The 19493-nt window shown below is 57.5% G+C and overlaps 1 protein-coding gene across 1 annotated transcript in view; it reads left to right on the forward strand.

Annotated features, from left to right (window-relative positions):
- Positions 1 to 757: 757 nt before the first annotated feature.
- LOC144944416 (chloride anion exchanger-like) overlaps positions 758 to 19493 on the forward strand; it is a 95382-nt gene continuing 76646 nt past the window's right edge. Inside the window, 6 exon segments of the mRNA XM_078872556.1 lie at positions 758 to 832; positions 835 to 901; positions 904 to 954; positions 957 to 1100; positions 4476 to 4728; positions 8260 to 8387. Coding sequence (XP_078728682.1) covers positions 758 to 832; positions 835 to 901; positions 904 to 954; positions 957 to 1100; positions 4476 to 4728; positions 8260 to 8387 — 718 coding nt within the window.

A 19493-nucleotide genomic window follows, 5' to 3' on the forward strand; every position in this document is an offset into this window, starting at 1 on the left:
CGTGTGCTGTGCCGGCCTTCATAGATGCTCGCTCACAGGACTTGCCCCAACAGTCTGTTCAGGCTATACGGGGGATCTTTGTCTTTGATTAGCGTAGTGGGGAGTGGTGGTGTAGCGGTTAGCGCGATGCGTTACAAATCCGGCGATCCAAGTTCGATTTCCGCTCAAGGCCAACATCAATTGTTGATTATCTGAACCAGTCCTGGGCCTCCCCTAGGTCGACTTAGCCTCAAATGAGTACCTGGTGCGGTGTGTAAATATCGCCACTGGGGAGACAAAGGCGGCCGGGCGTGGTGATGGCCACCCACCCCCTCGTGTACGGTTTCGCCCTTCATAGGTGCTGCTCGCTAACAGCACTTTCCTCAACAGTCTGTTGAGGCTACACGGGGGATTTTTGCCTTTGTCTTTTTGATCCCAATTGAGTGAATTGCGGGGTAAAAAATAATTCGAATTTATCAAATCTGGGATCCGACACCGCCACGGGGTGGCCGAGCCTTGTGCATGACGGGGAAGCTGCCACGGTGCCTGCCAGCAGCACACCACCCAGACCCCGTCGCCCGTTCTATTCCACCTCCCGGCGCTCAGGCAGCGGGAATGACGTGGTGCGTCGCATAACTCAACCGGTAGCATTCATTGCTAACATTTTGAACGGGAGTAAGGATTACCGGTCCCTGATAACCGGTAACTGATTCTGAAAAGGGCTACCGATTTGCTTCGTTATCGTTTAACTGCTCTGGTCTAGAGTGCTCTGATTGACATGTTGTATGTACTATATGCAGAACTTCTTTCGCACCTTACGTTGCCAACCGCGCTAATCGGAGACGATGATACCCCCCCTCCCCCCCGTGTGACCTTTTTCCCACGGTAGCGTGCGAGCACCTTTCTCGTGCAGAACCTCCCTCTGCGAGCTGACAGGTGAAGGGAACGCGGTGCCGTGCGGAGCACAGAGGAGGCAGAGGGCCAGCGAGCGACGCTGCTCCGCGCTCCGGGGTTCACCGGCGTCACCCACCTTTGTCTTTCTTATCTGCCTCGCGAGTCGGGCTAAATATTGATGGAGCCAAACGGCCGCAACGCAGGAGGAGGTGGCACGGGTCACGCAGGTACGCGCCCCACCGTGTGTCCGCTGGTCACCCTCTTTGTGTGTGCGTGAACGGTGGCGCGGCGGTTAGCACACCGCGCTATGAAGGGCAGCAACCCGATTTCGATTCGCGCCGGCATCAGTGACGGATCATTTTAACCCGTGCTGGGCATTCCCTAGGTCGACTCAGCCTCAAATGAGTACCTGGTCTGTGCATAAACATCAACAATCGGGAGACAATGGCGGCCGGGCGTGGTGCTGCCCACCCACAACCGCGCGTGCCATGAGGTCCTTTCGTAGGTGCTCGCTAACAGCACGTCCCCCAACGGTCTGTTAGTGGTTACACGGGGGATCTGTGTATTGTGTGCGAGTGTGTGCGCGTGTGTAGGTTACGCAGGCGAGCTGAGAGCTCACTCGGCTATCGCGGGCAGTGGCTGCCTCGTCCACGGCACCGCGTTTATTAACCAAAGTTAAACACTTCACCCCTAGTTCTTTATTTTTCAATCGCTATCTCGGGCACAGAACACGAAGAAGGAGGGAGGCTTTGGGGTCCACGCCGCTGCGGTGAGATCGGAACGGGCCGTCACATTCACGGGGCATGATCAAGATCCCCCCACCCCCCAAGCTCTGTTTGCCTTCCCAAAGGGTCAGCCGCCCGTGTTCATTGTGCCGCGATGACCCCATGTGCGACCTCTGGGCAATGCGGTGTATCAGGCACGCCGGGGACGGAATGCAGAGCGCGCGAGATAGCGCCCAGCTCCACGTGGTCTCAGTGTGGTCTCAGTGCGGAGGCGGCCCGCTCCGGGTGGTCTCAGTGTGGTCTCAGTGCGGAGGCGGCCCGCTCCGGGTGGTCTCAGTGCGGAGGCGGCCCGCTCCACGTGGCCTCAGTGCGGAGGCGGCCCGCTCCGCGTGGCCTCAGTGCGGAGGCGGCTCGCTCCGCGTGGCCTCAGTGTGCAGTTGGCCCGCTCCGCGTGGCCTCAGTGCGGAGGCGGCCAGCTCCGCGTGGCCTCAGTGCGGAGTTGGCCTGCTTCGCGTGGCCTCAGTGCGGAGATGGCCCGCTCCGCGTGGTCTCAGTGTGGAGGCGGCTCGCTCCGGGTGGTCTCAGTGCGGAGACGGGCCCGCTCCGCGTGGTCTCAGTGTGGTCTCAGTGCGGAGTCGGCCCGCTCCACGTGGTCTCAGTGCGGAGGCGGCCCGCTCCACGTGGTCTCAGTGCGGAGTCTGCCCGCTCCGCGTGGTCTCAGTGTGGTCTCAGTGCGGAGACGGGCCCGCTCCGCGTGGTCTCAATGTGGTCTCAGTGCGGAGACGGCCCGCTCCGCGTGGTCTCAGTGTGGTCTCAGTGCGGAGTCGGCCCGCTCCGCGTGGTCTCAGTGTGGTCTCAGTGCGGAGACGGCTCGCTGCGCGTGGTCTCAGTGTGGAGGCGGCCCGCTCCGCGTGGTCTCAGTGCGGAGGCGGCCCGCTCCGCATGGTCTCAGTGCGGAGACGGCCCGCTGCGCGTGGTCTCAGTGCGGAGGCGGCCCGCTCCGCGTGGTCTCAGTGCGGAGGCGGCCCGCTCCGCGTGCCGGGTGGGGGGCCAGGAACTTGAGAAGTTTATGTAAATATGGTGGCGCACTCGGAGTTGGCCAAATGCATTGCGATAAAAGTATCACAGAGCTTGGATGATTGTTTGTAGTGCCCGGTTCTGGCTGAGGTTTGCATGAATGACACTATATGCAACTAAAACAAATAATTAACGAGGATGATGATTAATAGGGCAGTACATTGGCATGCAATACAAAGTAGAGTGTGTTTAGCTTCTGAAATACAGCTACGGTTCAAGATGCCCTGGACACATTCTGCATCTTCCGCAAAAAAAAAAATCCATCCACGCGCGATATATCTCATCTCTCATTCAGTTCCTGAAGAAGCTCCCAGCAGCTTCGGCGGAACGTCGGACACCATGCCGAAGGACTACACGCCGCTGCCCGGAATCACAATGGCGAATGACACTTTCGGCTGTCACCACGTCTCGTGGGGCCATCGGGTCGCGTCCTCCCGCTCGCTCCCGACTGCCCCTGTCTCCCGGCGTCACAGTCACTGCCCCTACCGCTGCGTCCATTGGCATGACGCGTCACCACCAGGTCGCCCCCGCACGAGGCTTTCCGTCGAGGCCCCGTAGTGAAGGGAGTCGCTCATTCTCCTGAGCTGTCCCCCCTTGTCTGGAACTCCCCTCCCCCAGCCATCCGTGCTGTCGACTCCCTGTCCATCCCTGTTCACGTCCAGGCTCAAGGCCGTCCTCTACCCTGCCCTATGACTGCATCGCCCTTCGTCTCAGTTAAAGATGCCCGGTGTTTATGTGCGGTGTCCAGGGATGATGGCGCAGGTAGATGCCACATGAATCTATCATCGTAGCTAAGCGGCGGTTAAGGATTGGAACGCGTCCGAATTGACGTGCATCGAGGAGATGGCGCAATGAAATGAGTTCGAGTTGCAGGCGCGATGTGGATTGCTACATCGTAAGATGGTGAGAGGTGATGGCGGCTTGGGGAGGCAGCCATCCAGCAGTCGATTGCCCATGGCAGGTGATGTTGATTATGATGATAAATCAACAGTGAGTTCAGGTGGCTCAGTGGCAGAGACAAGCTTGCGAAGTCAAATCTTGATTTATGGGTTGACTCAGCCCATCATACTTCCGCGGTCAATACAATTAGTACCACTCTATGGTTGGTTGTTCATAGGAATGGGTAATTTCCACCACTGCCTCAGGGATGTGAACGGGAAACGAGAACCGCCTCGGAACTCATTTGAGAAAAGGAAATCAACGAGACTTTTGTTTCTTCTGACCCTGTTCAATAAACGTTGCTCTCGCAATAAATGCACCGCGCCACAAGGGAAAAGCGGGCGGCCGCTGGTGGCTACGCTTCTGCTGCTGCTGCCTGTGATCATCCCGCGCTGTGGAGGCAGCAGCGGTAGCGAGGGTTCGTGGATCACCGCACCGATGTTGTTGTGACACTCCCCTTCCGGCGGGCGTCGAGGTGGTGCCGAACCCCTGGCTCGCCAGGAGAAGACGGCACAGCAAGTGGGATTATCGCCATCTGTTTCCATCTGTACGAGGATTGAGCGTTTTCCCCTCGTGTAATGCCTGGGTTTTCTCCGGGTGCTAGAGTTTCCTCCCACACGTGTATAATCAACACAACTCATCATGGATTGACTGAAAACATTTTAACAAAGAAAAGCATCAATGCAGAGGCAGGACCCTAGCAAAAAAAAGTCATACCACTCGTACGCGTGGCGCTGCTGAATAATTAAGCAAATGAGCTGGTCAATATACAGACATCATCACGTCGTGTGACCCGTTCACCCCACGCCGGGCTCCCACGTGCTCACGCGTGGAACGCGGCGGACGTCTCCGCTGCTGCAGGTGTCGCCGTGGCGGTCGAGGAGAACGGAGGCGCGGGGGGGAAGCGCCCGGAGGAGGAAGAGGTCGCCGGCCTTCGCCACCGCCCGCTCACCCTCGCCGTCTCGCGTCCCGTGCTCAACGTGGACGGCCTGGCGGCCCTGGCGGGGGGTGGAGCGGACGACGACAAAGACGTGGAGCAGGAGCAGGAGGAGGATGAGAAGAAGGAGAAGGGGCGAGCATCGCTCATCTCCCGCTGCCCTCGGCCCACGCCCAGGTGATGTCCACGTGGCCGCTCGAGTTCCGTGAGCGACGGCAGTGAAACGCGAACGACAAAGTTGAGAGAGAGTGAGGGGATGGCGGGTGGGGGGACCGGGGGGTTGGGGATGGTGGGGGGATCAATCACCAGAGGTCATGGGGCGGAAGAGAGAGGGGACGGGGAAGAAGAGGGCCAGGAGCATGGTGATGTTTCTGTGTTGTTGAAGATAACAAGTGTCCGTGCGTTGTTCAAGCTGATCGAATTACGGCACGACGTCGACGATGATGACAAATTATTATCATCGTCGTCGTATCACTTTGTGGAGAAGTCAACAGTAGTTGTCCTCATCGACGAACGCGCAGCCTGACATAGGAATGGGGAATTTCCATCGCTGACTCGGCGCTGTAAACGGGAGATGAAAGGTGCTACTCTGGGCGCACGTTGGGCGCCTCGTGCGCGCCTGCGACGCTCTAATTGGGTCCTCGTGGGCTCGCGACGCCTCTGAACGGCCGCCAACACTTAATCGGAGCGACGCGCAAATGGGATCTCGGCGAGAGAAACCCCTCCGGGACGGCCGCGAATTCGCTGGAAATTCCCAGATATCGCTTAATTAAAACTATAAAACGTCCGTCCGTCTGCCAAAGCCGCCAAAAAAAATTTGCATTCGTATTTTCTGCTCGGCGTCCTTTAACTTGAATATTTAATTAAGGTGATGTATAACGCGCTTAAGGGTAACGGCTCGTGCCTGACCTGTCCGTGGGGCTGGCCCGTTTCTCACCGTGAGAGACCCCCCCCCCACCGTGAGAGACCCCCCCCCACCGTGAGAGACTCACCCCCCCCCCCCACCGTGAGAGATTCACCCCCCCCCCCACCGTGAGAGACTGCCCCCCCCCCCCACCGTGAGAGATTCACCCCCCCCCCCACCGTGAGAGACTGCCCCCCCCACCGTGAGAGACTCACCCCCCCCCCCCCGTGAGAGACTCCCCCCCCCCACCGTGAGAGACTCCCCCCCCCCCCCCGTGAGAGACTCCCCCCCCCCCACCGTGAGAGACTCCCCCCCCCCCCCCGTGAGAGACTCCCCCCCCCCCCCCGTGAGAGACTCCCCCCCCCCCCCCACCGTGAGAGACTCCCCCCCCCCCACCGTGAGAGACTCCCCCCCCCCCCCACCGTGAGAGACTCCCCCCCCCCCCGTGAGAGACTCCCCCCCCCCCCCGTGAGAGACTCCCCCCCCCCCCCCGTGAGAGACTCCCCCCCCCCCCACCGTGAGAGACTCCCCCCCCCCCCCCGTGAGAGACTCCCCCCCCCCCCACCGTGAGAGACTCCCCCCCCCCCACCGTGAGAGACTCCCCCCCCCCCCACCGTGAGAGACTCCCCCCCCCCCCACCGTGAGAGACTCCCCCCCCCCCCCACCGTGAGAGACTCCCCCCCCCCCCCGTGAGAGACTCCCCCCCCCCCCCCACCGTGAGAGACTCCCCCCCCCCCCCCCGTGAGAGACTCCCCCCCCCCCCCCCCGTGAGAGACTCCCCCCCCCCCCCACCGTGAGAGACTCCCCCCCCCCCCCGTGAGAGACTCCCCCCCCCCCACCGTGAGAGACTCCCCCCCCCCCCCACCGTGAGAGACTCCCCCCCCCCCCCACCGTGAGAGACTCCCCCCCCCCCCCGTGAGAGACTCCCCCCCCCCCCCACCGTGAGAGACTCCCCCCCCCCCCCGTGAGAGACTGCCCCCCCCACCGTGAGAGATTCACCCCCCCCACCGTGAGAGACTCCCCCCCCCCACCGTGAGAGACTGCCCCCCCCACCGTGAGAGATTCACCCCCCCCCCACCGTGAGAGACTCCCCCCCCCCACCGTGAGAGACTCCCCCCCCCCACCGTGAGAGACTCCCCCCCCCCCCCACCGTGAGAGACTCCCCCCCCCCCCCACCGTGAGAGACTCCCCCCCCCCACCGTGAGAGACTCCCCCCCCCCCCACCGTGAGAGACTCCCCCCCCCCCCACCGTGAGAGATTCACCCCCCCCCCACCGTGAGAGACTCACCCCCCCCACCGTGAGAGACTCCCCCCCCCCACCGTGAGAGACTCCCCCCCCCCCCCACCGTGAGAGACTCCCCCCCCCCCCACCGTGAGAGACTCCCCCCCCCCCACCGTGAGAGACTCCCCCCCCCCACCGTGAGAGACTCACCCCCCCCCCCCCGTGAGAGACTCCCCCCCCCCCACCGTGAGAGACTCCCCCCCCCCCCCCGTGAGAGACTCCCCCCCCCCCCACCGTGAGAGACTCCCCCCCCCCCCCGTGAGAGACTCCCCCCCCCCCCCGTGAGAGACTCCCCCCCCCCCCCACCGTGAGAGACTCCCCCCCCCCCACCGTGAGAGACTCCCCCCCCCCCCCCACCGTGAGAGACTCCCCCCCCCCCCCGTGAGAGACTCCCCCCCCCCCCCGTGAGAGACTCCCCCCCCCCCCACCGTGAGAGACTCCCCCCCCCCCCCACCGTGAGAGACTCCCCCCCCCCCCCGTGAGAGACTCCCCCCCCCCCCACCGTGAGAGACTCCCCCCCCCCCCACCGTGAGAGACTCCCCCCCCCCCCCGTGAGAGGACTCCCCCCCCCCCCCCCGTGAGAGACTCCCCCCCCCCCCCACCGTGAGAGACTCCCCCCCCCCCCCCCACCGTGAGAGACTCCCCCCCCCGTGAGAGACTCCCCCCCCCCCCCCACCGTGAGAGACTCCCCCCCCCCCCCCACCGTGAGAGACTCCCCCCCCCCCCCCGTGAGAGACTCCCCCCCCCGTGAGAGACTCCCCCCCCCCCCACCGTGAGAGACTCCCCCCCCCCCCCCACCGTGAGAGACTCCCCCCCCCCCCCACCGTGAGAGACTCCCCCCCCCCCCCCGTGAGAGACTCCCCCCCCCCCCGTGAGAGACTCCCCCCCCCCCCCGTGAGAGGACTCTCCCCCCCCCCCCGTGAGAGACTCCCCCCCCCGTGAGAGACTCCCCCCCCCCCCCCGTGAGAGACTCACCCCCCCCCCCCGTGAGAGACTCACCCCCCCCCCCCGTGAGAGGACTCCCCCCCCCGTGAGAGACTCACCCCCCCCCCCCGTGAGAGACTCCCCCCCCCGTGAGAGACTCCCCCCCCCCCCCCCGTGAGAGACTCACCCCCCCCCCCCGTGAGAGACTCACCCCCCCCCCCCGTGAGAGACTCCCCCCCCGTGAGAGACTCCCCCCCCCCACCGTGAGAGGACTCCCCCCCCCCCCAACCGTGAGAGACTCCCCCCCCCGTGAGAGACTCACCCCCCCCCCCCGTGAGAGACTCACCCCCCCCCCCGTGAGAGACTCCCCCCCCCCCCCGTGAGAGACTCCCCCCCCCCACCGTGAGAGACTCCCCCCCCCCCCAACCGTGAGAGACTCCCCCCCCCCGTGAGAGACTCCCCCCCCCCCCCCCGTGAGAAACTCACCCCCCCCATGAGAGATTCTTCCCTCCCCCCGTGAGAGACTCCCCCCCCCCCCGTGAGAGACGCCCTCTCTGTATCTGGATTTCGACTGTGTCACCACGTGGCTCTGCTGCAGGTGCTGTGGCCGAGTGGCTCGCTGCCTGCTGCCCGTGCTGGTTTGGCTGCCCCGCTACCGCCTGCGTGCCTGGTTGCCCAGCGACCTCATGTCGGGCGTGAGCACGGGCCTCGTGCAGGTGCTGCAAGGTACCCATTGTTGTGCCGATGAGTCCTGGTAAGGGTGACAGTTACACGGCTGCTCGCCCCCGGTTAAATCATGCCCATGGATTACCCATCAATGCGATGCACCGTATGCATCTCAGTGGACGTGAAATTTGTTATTTGATCTAACTTTGAAAATGTGTTCAAACTGTAATATGCAAAATCAAACATCGCCTCTGACTCGCAGTCTAACGCCCATTTGGCAGGTCGGTGATGCGTCACCGTGTGCCACACAGGGACAGCTGACTTGAGGGGGTCCCCTCGGATAAAACAGAACACTACATCTGGCTATTGTGATGGTGCGATTGTAAGACGCTGTCAGATGCCGGGGGAGTTTAATCACGCGCCCTGCACAAAGAGCATGCTGGATTGTTACGATCGTTTGTCCTGCAAAGGGTGAGGCAATACTGATAGGGGTTTGCCACCTGTCCTGGTTTTTCCAGGGACAACTTTTTTTTGTTGAGGCGGTTATTATCCTGGGGGGGGGGGGGGGTTTAGTCAGTTGTGTAATAATAACAACGATAACAATATCAACAATAATCCACCATTCCGACATTGGGAGACATTCTCCTCCCCCTCTAATCTGTTCAGGGTGTTTTTGCACTGCACAGGTGGCAACCCTGCTCCACTCGCAACCACGTGTCCCTAGGCAACCAATCTATTACGTGGAGCCCCCCTGTGGAGGATCTCATCATTATCTCCAACAATCATCATCATGCAGCGTCAACATGCAGCGTCAACATGCATCATCATCATGCATCATTATGCAGCATCGTCATCTCAATCATCGTCGTCGTCATCATCATGCAGAGTCCATCCACTGCTGGATGAGGGCATCCCCACAGCGTGTGGCCAAGAAGAGTTATTTGACTATACTTCACCAAGCTGGTCAGTGCAGGTTGAAGGTGGGGAGCATAGAGGCACCGTGCAACAGTGGGTTTGTTTGTCTGCACCGTCCCCTGCTGCCCACCACGTGGCGCTGCAGATCGTCTGTGTCACACGGACTGCGCGCTGCGGTCATCCAGCGCTAAGTAGGCGGCACGTGGCTCGGATTGTCCACAGTCCATAGCAACACGAGCAGTGCCGGATTAAGCTGGTGCGGGGCCTGTAACATATGTTATAAAGGGGCCCTAAATATAAAAAAATACATAAATCTTCAAACACAATTTTTTAACTTGCATACGAAAATAATTGTCTTTTTTTATTTGCTATACAGCCAGATAATGAGAAATCGCTAACCTTAAACACCCAGTCGTTCATAAAAGTTGAAGGCAGTATAATATTATAGTAATAGAGCAAGTGCAGAATCACTGAACTGTAATTGATAGCTTGAAAGCATTTAGCGCGGGGGCCCTTTAAAGTGCGGGGACCGTAGCATATGTAGCTAATTTTGCTACTAGGATAATCCGGCACTGGACACGAAACAAATCTGAATGTGGTGTGCTGGGCACGTACATATTTTACGGGCCACCGATTCGTTCAGAGGCGGCTGCAATGAAGCCCCAGTGGTGATTACATTTCTGAGCAATCATCCAGGCTCAAGGCCTGCTTAGCCGCCGAGATCGGACGAGATCCAGGCAATGTGGACAACTGTTTCCGTCACTGAATTAGGAATGGTTCAGTCACTGGGTTTCAGACGGGGTCAGTCACTGGGTTCAGATGAGGTCAGTCACTGGGTTCAGACTGGGTCAGTCACTGGGTTCAGATGGGGTCAGTCACTGGGTTTAGATGGGGTCAGTCACTGGGTTCAGACGGGGTCAGTCACTGGGTTCAGACTGGGTCAGTCACTGGGTTCAGACGGGGTCAGTCACTGGGTTCAGACGGGGTCAGTCACTGGGTTCAGACGGGGTCAGTCACTGGGTTCAGACGGGGTCAGTCACTGGGTTCAGACGGGGTCAGTCACTGGGTTCAGATGGGGTCAGTCACTGGGTTCAGACTGGGTCAGTCACTGGGTTCAGACGGGGTCAGTCACTGGGTTCAGACGGGGTCAATCACTGGGTTCAGACTGGGTCAGTCACTGAGTTCAGATGGGGTCAGTCACTGGGTTCAGACGGGGTCAGTCACTGGGTTCAGACGGGGTCAGTCCACTGGGTTCAGACGGGATCAGTCACTGGGTTCAGACGGGATCAGTCACTGGGTTCAGACTGGGTCAGTCACTGGATTCAGACGGGGTCAGTCACTGGCTTCAGACTGGGTCAGTCACTGGGTTCAGACGGGTCAGTCACTGGGTTCAGACTGGGTCAGTCACTGGGTTCAGATGGGTCAGTCACTGGGTTCAGACGGGGTCAGTCACTGGGTTCAGACGGGGTCAGTCACTGGGTTCAGACGGGATCAGTCACTGGGTTCAGACGGGATCAGTCACTGGGTTCAGACTGGGTCAGTCACTGGATTCAGACGGGGTCAGTCACTGGCTTCAGAGGCTTCAGACTGGGTCAGTCACTGGGTTCAGACGGGTCAGTCACTGGGTTCAGACTGGGTCAGTCACTGGGTTCAGACGGGATCAGTCACTGGGTTCAGACGGGATCAGTCACTGGGTTCAGACTGGGTCAGTCACTGGGTTCAGATGGGGTCAGTCACTGGGTTCAGATGGGGTCAGTCACTGGGTTCAGATGGGGTCAGTCACTGGGTTCAGACGGGGGTCAGTCACTGGGTTCAGACTGGGTCAGTCACTGGGTTCAGACGGGATCAGTCACTGGGTTCAGACGGGGTCAGTCACTGGGTTCAGACGGGGTCAGTCACTGGGTTCAGACTGGGTCAGTCACTGGGTTCAGATGGGATCAGTCAAGGGGTTCACATTGGGGTCAGTCACTGGGTTCAGACGCGGTCACCGCATGCGTGGTGCTGCTTGCAGGTGCTGTGGAATTGTCGCAATTTGCGCGGACGAGATGGAGCCCCCGTTTCCGCATGCAATGATCTCTTATCCGAGACGCGAGAAGACTTGAATGGCATCCACCCTCCTCCTCAAATGACGTGGGGGGAGGGGGTGTAAATAAAGTGGAGATAACGCCAGCACAGACAGCAATTACCCAAGCCACGTGCTCGCTCGGGGATTACCGGGGACTTAGCAGACACTAGATTCTCATTAACAAAAAAACTGTCTCCTGGATTTTTTCTGAAAGCCGCTCCTCCAATTTATTATTGGACGAAAGCTACGAAAAAAGGAAGTAGAGCTGATAATAAAATAATGAGCGCGCATGCAGGCATACAAAGCCAAAAAATAGAATAACAACCCGAGTGATTTCATCTGCTCATATGCTCATTGATGCCTCTCGCTTTGTTTATTCACGGAGCTTTGCTCGCCGGATAGGCGGTTGCACGAGTGGATGGGTAGGTGGATGAGTGGATGGATGAGTGGGTTGGTGGGTGAGTAAGCGAGTGAGTGGGTGATTGAGTAGATACATGAATGGCTGAGTAGGTGAGTAAGTGGATGAGTAGGTGAGTTAATTGGTTCTTTACCCTTCTATCTGGCAACAAAACTGACACCTTTTTACAAGGAGTCATGTTTGCATAGACCGCAATACCTGCAGTCATAATACAAACAAAAGAACATAACTCTGATAATGTGCACTGTCCTTAAAGTTGATTGATCCACACCCGAGACAGCTTTCCTTAGAGCCTAGTCTCATATGGGTTGGACCAGATGACGCCAAAAGGCGCACAACTCAAAGACAATGCACCATCAGAGTATGAGAGCTCGGGGCAAGCATCTACACTATGGGAACCTCATTTGCCAGTAAAAATATGATAATTGGTTCTTTACCCTTCTATCTGGCAACAAAACTGACACCTTTTTACAAGGAGTCATGTTTGCATAGACCGCAATACCTGCAGTCATAATACAAACAAAAGAACATAACTCTGATAATGTGCACTGTCCTTAAAGTTGATTGATCCACACCCGAGACAGCTTTCCTTAGAGCCTAGTCTCATATGGGTTGGACCAGATGACGCCAAAAGGCGCACAACTCAAAGACAATGCACCATCAGAGTATGAGAGCTCGGGGCAAGCATCTACACTATGGGAACCTCATTTGCCAGTAAAAATATGATAATTGGTTCTTTACCCTTCTATCTGGCAACAAAACTGACACCTTTTTACAAGGAGTCATGTTTGCATAGACCGCAATACCTGCAGTCATAATACAAACAAAAGAACATAACTCTGATAATGTGCACTGTCCTTAAAGTTGATTGATCCACACCCGAGACAGCTTTCCTTAGAGCCTAGTCTCATATGGGTTGGACCAGATGACGCCAAAAGGCGCACAACTCAAAGACAATGCACCATCAGAGTATGAGAGCTCGGGGCAAGCATCTACACTATGGGAACCTCATTTGCCAGTAAAAATATGATAATTGGTTCTTTACCCTTCTATCTGGCAACAAAACTGACACCTTTTTACAAGGAGTCATGTTTGCATAGACCGCAATACCTGCAGTCATAATACAAACAAAAGAACATAACTCTGATAATGTGCACTGTCCTTAAAGTTGATTGATCCACACCCGAGACAGCTTTCCTTAGAGCCTAGTCTCATATGGGTTGGACCAGATGACGCCAAAAGGCGCACAACTCAAAGACAATGCACCATCAGAGTATGAGAGCTCGGGGCAAGCATCTACACTATGGGAACCTCATTTGCCAGTAAAAATATGATAATTGGTTCTTTACCCTTCTATCTGGCAACAAAACTGACACCTTTTTACAAGGAGTCATGTTTGCATAGACCGCAATACCTGCAGTCATAATACAAACAAAAGAACATAACTCTGATAATGTGCACTGTCCTTAAAGTTGATTGATCCACACCCGAGACAGCTTTCCTTAGAGCCTAGTCTCATATGGGTTGGACCAGATGACGCCAAAAGGCGCACAACTCAAAGACTCCTTGTAAAAAGGTGTCAGTTTTGTTGCCAGATAGAAGGGTAAAGAACCAATTATCATATTTTTACTGGCAAATGAGGTTCCCATAGTGTAGATGCTTGCCCCGAGCTCTCATACTCTGATGGTGCATTGTCTTTGAGTTGTGCGCCTTTTGGCGTCATCTGGTCCAACCCATATGAGACTAGGCTCTAAGGAAAGCTGTCTCGGGTGTGGATCAATCAACTTTAAGGACAGTGCACATTATCAGAGTTATGTTCTTTTGTTTGTATTATGACTGCAGGTATTGCGGTCTATGCAAACATGACTCCTTGTAAAAAGGTGTCAGTTTTGTTGCCAGATAGAAGGGTAAAGAACCAATTATCATATTTTTACTGGCAAATGAGGTTCCCATAGTGTAGATGCTTGCCCCGAGCTCTCATACTCTGATGGTGCATTGTCTTTGAGTTGTGCGCCTTTTGGCGTCATCTGGTCCAACCCATATGAGACTAGGCTCTAAGGAAAGCTGTCTCGGGTGTGGATCAATCAACTTTAAGGACAGTGCACATTATCAGAGTTATGTTCTTTTGTTTGTATTATGACTGCAGGTATTGCGGTCTATGCAAACATGACTCCTTGTAAAAAGGTGTCAGTTTTGTTGCCAGATAGAAGGGTAAAGAACCAATTATCATATGTTTACTGGCAAATGAGGTTCCCATAGTGTAGATGCTTGCCCCGAGCTCTCATACTCTGATGGTGCATTGTCTTTGAGTTGTGCGCCTTTTGGCGTCATCTGGTCCAACCCATATGAGACTAGGCTCTAAGGAAAGCTGTCTCGGGTGTGGATCAATCAACTTTAAGGACAGTGCACATTATCAGAGTTATGTTCTTTTGTTTGTATTATGACTGCAGGTATTGCGGTCTATGCAAACATGACTCCTTGTAAAAAGGTGTCAGTTTTGTTGCCAGATAGAAGGGTAAAGAACCAATTATCATATTTTTACTGGCAAATGAGGTTCCCATAGAGTAGGTGAGTTCTTGAGATAATGAGTGATTGGATGAGTAATTGACTGAGTGAGTGGTTGAGTTAGTGAGTGGATGAATAGGTGAGTTCGGGAGTGAATTAGTTAGAGGGTTGGTGAGTGAGCAAGTGAGTGAGTGGATGCATGAGCGAAGTCGGTGGTTGAGTAAGTGAAACGATGGTTGTATGTGAGGTTGGTGAGTGAGCGAGCGAGCGGGAGGGTGAGTGAGTATGGATGAGTGGGTGGGTGAGCGAGTGAGTGTGTGAGTGAGTGTATGAGAAGGTGAGTTATTGAGATAATGAGTATGTAGATTAGTGAGTGATTGAGTGAGTTAGTGAGTAGGTGAGTTCTGGAGTTAATGAATGAGAGGGTTGGAGAGTGATAAAGTGAGCGAGTGGGTGGTTGAGTGAGTGAAAAGTTTGGGTGGGAGGTGGGTGAGTCAACGAGCAGGTGGATGAGTGGCTGAGCAATTGAGCTCATTAATGAGTGAATGAGTGGTTGTGTCAGCGGGTGGGCGAGTGACCGAGTGCGTGAGTTACCGATCGAATGAATGAGTGAGCTAGCCACACCGATTGACTTTCGCGTCACCGACCGAACACGTTGAGTTGCAGCAGCAGCCGGCTGCATGGCTCGTTGTGGATAGCTGTGAAGTGTCGTGCGGAACATTATTCTACCTCCGCGGGACCGCCACCCGCTTGGGAGATGGGGAGCTGAACATTTGCCGCAGCGATTAAATACTCACGGGCCAGGATAGGGGTCTCTAAAAACTCGGGTACCTCACCCCCTCTTCCCTTTCTACCCCCCTCCTCCCTGACTTCACCCTTAGCCCTCTCCGCGGAACAAGTCGTGAGATCACAGAGACTCTTGCCTAACCACTGACGCAAGGCAACGCCTCGAGCGTGGCTGACCGGGTAGCCATGATTTGACGACGCTATGACATATATCTTACTCATTCACGATATACATCGGACGATATGTGCCATGATAATCGTATCGTCAGGTTTTACTAAATGTTCTGTCGTTGCTCATTTTGTTTTGTAAATATATGTTAGATATAATTAATATATTCTATTTAATAGATTGCATTTAACAAAAATACATGTGAAACAAAAACAAGATTATTAAAGTTGAAATTAAAGAGGTCTCATCGAGCAGGGGATTATTTTTTCTCGTCTTCATCACTCATTCGACAGTCCTATTTTCCTGCATCGCAACTTAAAGTAACCCTAGATTATTGCAATAATAGTGAATATATATTTTAGTGTATATAATGTTTTGTTTTATATACAATTCAACACGTTCATCCATAACACTGCGTGGCCTTAACAACACGGTACATATATATTAGGCAACGTTTCGGCCAATGGCCCTTCTTCACAGTACATAGGGAGGCCAGAGAAAAACGCACGTGTGCGAGGGGGCAGCACTCTATTCCCGTACGGTTGGAACAGATGGAGATTAGTCCACTTGCTGTACCGTCTTCTCCTGGTTAGCCAGGGTATGGATCCTCCAATTCATACTGGAATTTAGCAAACTTACAACATCGATATCATTGTGAAATACAATTACTGAGTTATGGGATCTCAAAAATTGGCATCATATCGTATGGTAAAATTGTAAATATATTGTTAAAACTGATATCGTATCGTGACAAATTATATCGTATCGTGAACGTTTATATCATATTCTGAAAGAAAAAAAATTGTATCATATCGCGACAAATTCTATCATATCGTGAAGCACGCTCCACCCCACGTCCCATCAAGCACGCCCCACCCCACGTCCCATCAAGCACACCCCACCCCACGTCCCATCAAGCATGCTCCACCCCACGTCCCATCAAGTACGCTCCACCCCACGTCCCATCAAGCACGCCCCACCGCACGTCCCATCAAGCACACCCCACCCCACGTCCCATCAAGCACGCTCCACCCCACGTCCCATCAAGCACGCTCCACCCCACGTCCCATCAAGCACGCTCCATCCCACGTCCTATCAAGCACGCTCCACCCCACATCCCATCAAGCACGCTCCACCCCACGTCCCATCAAGCACACTCCACCCCACGTCCCATCAAGCACGCTCCACCCCACGTCCCATCAAGTACGCAACACCCCACGTCCCATCAAGCACACTCCACCCCACGTCCCATCAAGCACGCTCCACCCCACGTCCCATCAAGCACGCCCCACCCCACGTCCCATCAAGCACGCTCCACCCCACGTCCCATCAAGCACGCTCCACCCCACGTCCCATCAAGCACGCTCCACCCCACGTCCCATCAAGCACACTCCACCCCACGTCCCATCAAGCACGCTCCACCCCACGTCCCATCAAGCACGCCCCACCCCACGTCCCATCAAGCACGCTCCACCCCACGTCCCATCAAGCACGCTCCACCCCACGTCCCATCAAGCACGCTCCACCCCACGTCCCATCAAGCACGCTCCACCCCACATCCCATCAAGCACACTCCACCCCACGTCCCATCAAGAACGCTCCACCCCACGTCCCATCAAGCACGCCCCACCCCACGTCCCATCAAGCACGCTCCACCCCACGTCCCATCAAGCACGCTCCACCCCACGTCCCATCAAGCACGCTCCACCCCATGTCCCATCAAGCACGCTCCACCCCACATCCCATCAAGCACGCTCCACCCCACGTCCCATCAAGCACGTTCCACCCCGTGTCCCATCAAGGACGCTCCACCCCACGTCCAATCAAGCACGTTCCACCCCGTGTCCCATCAAGCACGCCCCACCCCACGTCCCATCAAGCACGCCCCACCCCACGTCCCATCAAGCACGCCCCACCCCACGTCCATTCAAGCACGCTCCACCCCACGTCCCATCAAGCACGCTCCACCCCACGTCCCATCAAGCACGTTCCACCCCGTGTCCCATCAAGCACGCCCCACCCCACGTCCCATCAAGCACGCCCCACCCCACGTCCCATCAAGCACGCCCCACCCCACGTCCATTCAAGCACGCTCCACCCCACGTCCCATCAAGCACGCTCCACCCCACGTCCCATCAAGCACGTTCCACCCCGTGTCCCATCAAGCACGCTCCACCCACGTCCCATCAAGCACGCTCCACCCCACGTCCCATCAAGCACGCCCCACCCCACGTCCCATCAAGCACGCTCCACCCCGTGTCCCATCAAGCACGCTCCACCCCGTGTCCCATCAAGCACGCTCCACCCCACGTCCCATCAAGCATGCTCCACCCCGTGTCCCATCAAGCACGCTCCACCCCACGTCCCATCAAGCACGCTCCACCCCGTGTCCCATCAAGTACGCTCCACCCCGTGTCCCATCAAGTACGCTCCACCCCACTTCCCATCAAGCACGCCCCACCTCACGTCCCATCAAGCACGCTCCACCCCGTGTCCCATCAAGCACGCTCCACCCCACGTCCCATCAAGCACGCTCCACCCCGTGTCCCATCAAGCACGCCCCACCCCACGTCCCATCAAGCACGTTCCAACCCGTGTCCCATCAAGCACGCCCCACCCCACGTCCCATCAAGCACGTTCCACCCCACGTCCATTCAAGCACGCTCCACCCCACGTCCCATCAAGCACGCTCCACCCCACGTCCCATCAAGCACGCTCCACCCCACGTCCCATCAAGCACGCTCCATCCCACGTCCTATCAAGCACGCTCCACCCCACATCCCATCAAGCACGCTCCACCCCACGTCCCATCAAGCACACTCCACCCCACGTCCCATCAAGCACGCTCCACCCCACGTCCCATCAAGCACGCCCCACCCCACGTCCCATCAAGCACGCTCCACCCCACGTCCCATCAAGCACGCTCCACCCCACGTCCCATCAAGCACGCTCCACCCCACGTCCCATCAAGCACACTCCACCCCACGTCCCATCAAGCACGCTCCACCCCACGTCCCATCAAGCACGCCCCACCCCACGTCCCATCAAGCACGCTCCACCCCACGTCCCATCAAGCACGCTCCACCCCACGTCCCATCAAGCACGCTCCACCCCACGTCCCATCAAGCACGCTCCACCCCACATCCCATCAAGCACACTCCACCCCACGTCCCATCAAGAACGCTCCACCCCACGTCCCATCAAGCACGCCCCACCCCACGTCCCATCAAGCACGCTCCACCCCACGTCCCATCAAGCACGCTCCACCCCACGTCCCATCAAGCACGCTCCACCCCATGTCCCATCAAGCACGCTCCACCCCACATCCCATCAAGCACGCTCCACCCCACGTCCCATCAAGCACGTTCCACCCCGTGTCCCATCAAGGACGCTCCACCCCACGTCCAATCAAGCACGTTCCACCCCGTGTCCCATCAAGCACGCCCCACCCCACGTCCCATCAAGCACGCCCCACCCCACGTCCCATCAAGCACGCCCCACCCCACGTCCATTCAAGCACGCTCCACCCCACGTCCCATCAAGCACGCTCCACCCCACGTCCCATCAAGCACGTTCCAACCCGTGTCCCATCAAGCACGCCCCACCCCACGTCCCATCAAGCACGCCCCACCCCACGTCCCATCAAGCACGCCCCACCCCACGTCCATTCAAGCACGCTCCACCCCACGTCCCATCAAGCACGCTCCACCCCACGTCCCATCAAGCACGTTCCACCCCGTGTCCCATCAAGCACGCTCCACCCACGTCCCATCAAGCACGCTCCACCCCACGTCCCATCAAGCACGCCCCACCCCACGTCCCATCAAGCACGCTCCACCCCGTGTCCCATCAAGCACGCTCCACCCCGTGTCCCATCAAGCACGCTCCACCCCACGTCCCATCAAGCATGCTCCACCCCGTGTCCCATCAAGCACGCTCCACCCCACGTCCCATCAAGCACGCTCCACCCCGTGTCCCATCAAGTACGCTCCACCCCGTGTCCCATCAAGTACGCTCCACCCCACTTCCCATCAAGCACGCCCCACCTCACGTCCCATCAAGCACGCTCCACCCCGTGTCCCATCAAGCACGCTCCACCCCACGTCCCATCAAGCACGCTCCACCCCGTGTCCCATCAAGCACGCCCCACCCCACGTCCCATCAAGCACGTTCCAACCCGTGTCCCATCAAGCACGCCCCACCCCACGTCCCATCAAGCACGTTCCACCCCACGTCCATTCAAGCACGCTCCACCCCACGTCCCATCAAGCACGCTCCACCCCACGTCCCATCAAGCACGTTCCACCC

This window comes from Lampetra fluviatilis, chromosome 34, assembly GCF_964198595.1.
Source record: "Lampetra fluviatilis chromosome 34, kcLamFluv1.1, whole genome shotgun sequence".
Taxonomy (NCBI): Eukaryota; Metazoa; Chordata; class Hyperoartia; order Petromyzontiformes; family Petromyzontidae; genus Lampetra; species Lampetra fluviatilis.